The sequence below is a fragment of the Coenobita brevimanus genome, chromosome 1 (assembly GCF_032717465.1).
Source record: "Coenobita brevimanus isolate Jiangsu-jjx chromosome 1, ASM3271746v2, whole genome shotgun sequence".
Taxonomy (NCBI): Eukaryota; Metazoa; Arthropoda; class Malacostraca; order Decapoda; family Coenobitidae; genus Coenobita; species Coenobita brevimanus.
This window is the reverse complement of record NC_136954.1, coordinates 66,967,409-66,969,035: the sequence shown is the minus strand read 5'-3', so window position 1 is coordinate 66,969,035 and position 1,627 is coordinate 66,967,409. Positions and strand designations below refer to the sequence as shown.

Sequence of the window (1,627 nt, the reverse complement as noted above, 5' to 3'; positions counted from 1 at the left end):
AACCGCTTGTTTCAGTTGCCAGTTTTAATTTGCTATACAATTGATTTACCAATACAGTACTTCTTTTAATGGTTTGATTATTGTATGACTATCTGCAGCCTGTCTTGTAAGTGGCAGATAATCACTAACATCAGAAAACGGCAATCTATTTTACGTGTAATGCCAGTTTATGAAAAGGTGTCTTTATAATTTTGTTAGTTCCAAAAATAATGGCATATTTCGGTTGGTTTATTACAGTTTGTGTACTGATCGAAACCCGGGTGAAGAAATGTGGCATCATAAGATTATATATGAATACGGGATGCTTCGTGTGAATCATCTTGAGGCATCTGGCAACGTTACTACCACCATGGCGATATTTGTTCATAGTTGTTGTATCGTTATTCATGTGCCATATACGAATAACAATATCATATGCTCAACCTTATATTCTTGTGTTTATATACAGGTTGTACGGAAGATGTGACAAAGTTAAAAAGAGTGTGTACAGAAGAGTGGGTGTGACAGTCCCTTGGGTGGGTCTGGCCAGTGTCAGTGTCAGAGCGGGCCGGTCGTGGTGGTTGGGGTTCTGGGGCGGCGACGGCGTCAGTCTGAGGTGTGACAGTGAGCAGAATGGAGGATGAGCTGCGTTGTGGTCAGTGCGGTGGGTTCTACCACGTGCCGGTGTTACTGGAGTGCCGTCACGCACTGTGCTTAGCATGCGCTCGGGACCTGCAGAAAGCTACAACGCCACCACGTGGGGAAGACGAAGGTGGCGAGGGTGGTGAGAGCTCTGAGGTGGACAAGTTATCTGTGCTGAGCGACGCTGACTCCGGCGTGTCTTGCAGCTCGCGGCCCACGAGCCTAGTGGACCCCCCACCTCCCCCAGCGTACACCATCACCTGCCCCGGGTGCGGTGCCGTCACCGCCACTGACGAGGGCGGGGCGAACGGACTGCCGCGGTACCGGGTGTTGGCCGCTGTGGTTGACAAGCACCTTGAACGTTATCAGGTTGCTGAACCCTGTCAGCTCTGTGAGGGCACGGGGGCGCCGCGCCCAGCCCAGGTGTTCTGCGACCAGTGCCTCGTGTTCTACTGCGCCGCTTGCCGCGACGCCTGCCACCCCGCCCGCGGACCGTTGGCAGCACACTGGCTGGTGTCGGTGGCGGAGGGGCGGGCGCTGGTACGGGCGCGGCGGCGGGAGCGTGAGGGTCGGTGTGGGCGGCACCCACAGGAGCACGTGTCAATGTTCTGCCGCACCTGCCGCATCCCCGTCTGTGTGCTGTGTCTCACACATGACCAGCACCCACACCACCACCACGACGTACACGCACTCAACGCACTCACCAAAACACATAAGGTAGGTAACACAAGCGTGCACTGTACTGATATTCTACACGTTTGTAATTTGTAATATGTAATTTGTGATATATAATCAACTGGTATGGTGTATGGCAAAAGTTAAGTTTTTCGAAAATTCAGTACACAAGGAAAGGTAAGGAAGATTACAGTGTATACCATGTAGCGTTTGATAGCCGTTCTCTTTCTTTCATCACTAGATTTATATTACAGTTAAATCCATTTATCGCTATATAATAAATTGATTGTGGTGATAGTTTTCAGTGGGTTAAGCCAGTTTTGTGACCACG

At 50.6% G+C, this 1,627-nt stretch overlaps 1 protein-coding gene across 1 annotated transcript in view; it reads left to right on the top strand.

Annotated features, from left to right (window-relative positions):
* Positions 1-612: 612 nt before the first annotated feature.
* The window catches only part of Trim9 (E3 ubiquitin-protein ligase Trim9), a 153,649-nt gene continuing 152,634 nt past the window's right edge, over positions 613-1,627 (top strand). Inside the window, exon 1 of the mRNA XM_080273662.1 lies at positions 613-1,338. Coding sequence (XP_080129788.1) covers positions 613-1,338 — 726 coding nt within the window. The remainder of the gene's footprint in view (positions 1,339-1,627) is intronic.